Genomic DNA, 4,475 nt, shown 5'->3' on the forward strand with positions numbered 1-4,475 from the left:
CAACTTTGCATTATATAAGCAGAGCCATGACTAAAACCAACATCTTGATTTATTAACTACTCTCTTAACTAATACTTGTAGGTATAATCAAATTCATTTCAATATCCTATTAAAACTAAAACCGAGTTTACCTCAATTTTAAAACTTAATTCAAGAAATAAAAATATTTTTATTTTCATAAATTATTTAGACATATAACAGAAAAAAATAACTAATTGAACATAATAATATAGATAAATTTTGGACTTATAACAAATTTTAGATATAATTATCTAATACTTGATTAAAATTTTTAAATTGAATAAATTGATAAAATAATAAAATAAAAAATTAATTTTTAAAAATAAAATAATAAAATATATATTTTATAAAATTACAAATTTAATCATGTTAATTTTTATTTCATCATTTTAATAATTTTCTTATTTTAAAACATTTAAATTCTTTAATTCTTTTAGATATTGTCTTTGAAATAAAAATAGAGTTATTCATACACAATAATTTAGTCTTTTAAATGAAGTTTTTTTTTAATTTTAGAAGATAAATATTTGTTGTAACAAAATTATTTTTTATATTCATTTTTTTAACTAATTAAAATTTTCACTTCCTAAATTTATTGAAAAATTAATATTCAACCTAGAAATATTTAAGTACAAACTAAAAGTATGTCTAAATATATCTATTAGTTTTGAATTTGCACGTCGTGCTTGGGTGCTGAGATTGTGTATTTACACGTAAATCGTGCTAGGATTGTGGGTTTTAGGTAAAAAAAAAATGTAAGTCATGCTAAGGTGGGATGATTTTCATACAACTTAAAAAACACATTAGTCTGAACGATTTATGTGTATTTGTCCATAAATTTCATGCATAAATTGTCTTAGGATAACATGTTTCATGTATTATTTAACTCACATCACCTAGAACGATTTACATATTACATAGTTTACGAGATTCACGTTTTAAAATTTTATTTAGGGGATTCATGTAAATTTGATCTTCTATTATTTTATTTAAATAAAAAAGCCTCTAATATACTTATTTTATTTTATATAACTTGCCAAAGTATTTTTGAAAGATTTTGGAGAAGGGGGTCTGAAATAAACAACATTTCTTGTTTTATTTGATGAATCTAAACAACTGCAAATAAAGCACACTGGCAAAGACTGTGCACCCTGACCCGTGCTACTTGGACTCTTCCAATGCATCTTTTGAAATGCAAAGTAAAAGTGAAGAAACAGAGATGTCCTTCTCTCTGCAAAAGCTAACTGCACCGTAACATTCAATATCTCACTTACCCTCAAAGCAGAGGAGAAAATCTGAAAAAGAAATAAAACACATTTTCTTCTCATGAAAGAAAAATATTTCTGTAGTGTATTTTTTTTCTCTATGTCAAAGGTAACAATGAATAAATAAAGGGGTAATCTCTAATTTGATGTCTGAAATTTTGAAAGCTTATTAAAATAGTCCATTATTTTAATAAATAAACAAATAATGAAAGTATAAAAAAGTAAGGTATATAAATAATAGGGTAAATTATATAAATAATTAAATTATCATTAATATTATATTAATATTCTAAAATAAAACAGCTTATATGCATATTTCGTTTACATATTTATGTAAATTGAATTAATTAAATTTGATTTATATCTTTGATTTATTATTGAACAACACATACATATAAACTAAATCAAATTAAACTGATTCAATATAGAATTATTGACATTTATTATTTTAAAGTTAAAGTAACTTTAAAACATAAATATCAATCAGGATATACTCATTTGGAATCAAATAAAATAAAATAAATTCAAAACGAATAAAAATAGAAATCCAACTTTTGTATTTCAGTTCAAATTCTAAAAAATCTAAATTTTTATAAACTTATGAATTTAATAGAACAATAAATGATTTTTAAAAATTTATTAAAAATCATCTTTTGATTTATTAGCATCTAAAAAATATTACCAGAACTGTTAATGTTAAAAAAGTTAATATAAAGTATAGTCCTCCAAAGTGGTATAGGGATTAAAACTTGAAATTTTTTTCATAGTCAGAAGTAACAGATAGTTACACGTTATAAAATGACCAACTATATTTATACAATATATAATTAAAATTTTAATTATTTTTCAAATTACATACTATATAAATATAATTAATTTTTTTTATATTGTATAACTATCTGTTATTTCTGATTTTGAAAAAATTCAAATTTTAATCCCTAAATTTTAAGGATAAAAATATTAGACATTTTTAATAATAATATCTCATTTTTTTAATTATGTTTGTAAAAAATTGTATCAAAATTTAATTAAAAAATATATATTTAATGTTTAATATTTTTGATACAATTTAAAATTATTTGAGAACATTTTTGTCGACTAAAATTCGAATGCATTTTTATTGACGACAAAATTATTTAAATATATTTTTGGTAGTTTATTCATAAATAAATAAAAATAAGATTTTGAGAACCAACTTAAGTTAGGCTCGTAGTAATTAATTTACTGGTTGGTTAGAGAATTTGAATTGCGTCTTTTAGATACAATTGGCCTGGGAATTAGGAAATAAAATAGAAAATTAAAAAAAAAGGGAGATTTTTGGGTAAACAAGGTTAATGTAATATGAGAGACAGGGATTGACATATGTCTGCCTGGGATAGGGATGTTAGCGCGCGCTCTCTCTCTGATTGATTGAATTTGATTTGTTTTATTTTATTTAATTTTATTTAATAAGTCTCTTTAACCTTTTATCTGCCGACAAAAATCCAAGGTCCATAATAAAGAGAGAGCACTTGATGCAACGAGAAGTAATTATCCGGGTTGAGGAGTTGTAAAAACTCTTGCAACACCAATTTTGTTCCTTTCTCTCTTTTATTATCACATACCACTTCTTGTGTTATTAAACTCTTTCTTCTTTTAACTTTGTGGATGAACATGGAGGGTGAGTTCCAGAAAGAGCAACAAGTGCTGCTTGTTGCTGACCCTGCTTCTTGCTCAAAGCTTTCTACTACTTCAACCACCCTTGATGACCTCTTCTCTGCTCAGAACACGGTAAATTACTCTTTCTTCATCTTTAAAAAAAGGGATCTTTTTTTTCTTTTTTCTTGCCACCCCACTATAACCTTTTTACCAAGTCTGAAACTTTAATGCATATCTATCAATTGTATACGTCAAAGCTATCAAAACTCTTACAACTATACGAGTTTAAGTGAACTCTAAAATTTTCTTAGTGTGTTTAACTGCTTGACAGTTTATATTGCTTTCTGTTTTATTCTTCCAATTTCTTACACCTAACTTCTCACATATTATTTTGGTTCCAAATTTGAAAATAAAAAATGAGCAGGAAGTGGATGTTGGGTTGGAATGGTTATCAGTGTTTGTTGAAGAATGCTTTTCAAACCCACCAAGCTATATATTGGGACCTTCAAAGAGTGTTGAGGCCACAACAACCACCACCATAACTACCTGCTCCTCCAACAAGAACCCTTCTTCAACCGCACTACTGAAGCAAAACAACAACAATGATTCCTCACTACAAAACTTTTCAGTCCCTAGTAAGGCTAGAAGCAAAAGAAAGAGGCTCTCAGCAGTTACCAACAGACGAAGAACCAAAACTCCTTTCAGCATTTGGTCACACCAAAATGATGAGCCCTTGATTTCAGACCCTCCTCTGTTAAAACAAACTTATTGGTTAGCGGATAGTGAACTCTTTGTTTTGCCAAAGCAGCAGAAGAAGGATAGTGAGAAAGATGTAATAGCCAAAGACGGCGACGACAACGACAACGACGGCGGTGGCGAAAAGGGGGTGGTGGTGATGAAGAGGGGAAGTCTTGTGAGTCTTGAAGAGTGTTCTGAGGCAGAGGAAGATGGTGATGGTGGGAATAACAATAATAATAATAATAACAATAATGGTGAGAATCCAATGCCAAGAAGGTGCACACATTGTTTGGCACAGAGGACCCCACAGTGGAGGGCAGGACCATTAGGTCCAAAGACGCTATGCAATGCATGTGGGGTGAGGTACAAATCTGGTAGGTTGTTACCTGAGTATAGGCCAGCAAAGAGTCCTACTTTTGTAAGTTACTTGCACTCCAATTCTCACAAGAAAGTTATGGAGATGAGGATGGCTGGCTCTGTTCTCCATTCTTAGTCCGGAAAATCATAGAAATCCTCTAATTGTGTTTTTTATTATTGTGTAAATCAAACTTTTAAAACTGTAGGGGACAAAATATTTGGAAACAATAGATATTTAATTGTTAAGGGGATGATGAGTGGTTAGTGCAGAGATTATAGGGCACATTTATATATGATGATTAGAAGGTAGTATCCAATTTTTAGTTTTATCCTTAACTTTTTGAATTGCATTCGGTGGCAAAACGGACTGAATTCGCGGTCGACTTGTTGAACCACAAAAAAATAGCTAAATTATAAAATACCAAATTTGCAAGTTTTGGATAGGGCGGGTTTATT

At 28.2% G+C, this 4,475-nt stretch overlaps 1 protein-coding gene across 1 annotated transcript; it reads left to right on the forward strand.

The window, feature by feature from the left end:
• The first annotated feature begins 2,784 nt into the window (after positions 1-2,784).
• Positions 2,785-4,346, forward strand: LOC107494524 (GATA transcription factor 2). The gene is made up of 2 exons (XM_016115563.3): positions 2,785-3,056; positions 3,349-4,346. Exons 1-2 carry the CDS (start codon positions 2,934-2,936, stop codon positions 4,153-4,155), a joined length of 930 nt encoding a protein of 309 aa, XP_015971049.1. The 5' UTR covers positions 2,785-2,933; the 3' UTR covers positions 4,156-4,346.
• The last annotated feature ends 129 nt before the right edge of the window (positions 4,347-4,475 follow it).

Source organism: Arachis duranensis, chromosome 6 (genome assembly GCF_000817695.3).
Source record: "Arachis duranensis cultivar V14167 chromosome 6, aradu.V14167.gnm2.J7QH, whole genome shotgun sequence".
Lineage (NCBI taxonomy): Eukaryota > Viridiplantae > Streptophyta > Magnoliopsida > Fabales > Fabaceae > Arachis > Arachis duranensis.

What these genes read in the sequence shown, in the direction of transcription:
- LOC107494524 (XM_016115563.3), top strand. Translation starts at nt 2,934, where the DNA reads ATGAACATGGAGGGTGAGTTCCAGAAAGAGCAACAAGTGCTGCTTGTT. An exon ending in TCTTCTCTGCTCAGAACACG is followed by an intron (nt 3,057 to 3,348) that starts GTAAATTACTCT and finishes AAAAATGAGCAG; the next exon opens with GAAGTGGATGTTGGGTTGGA.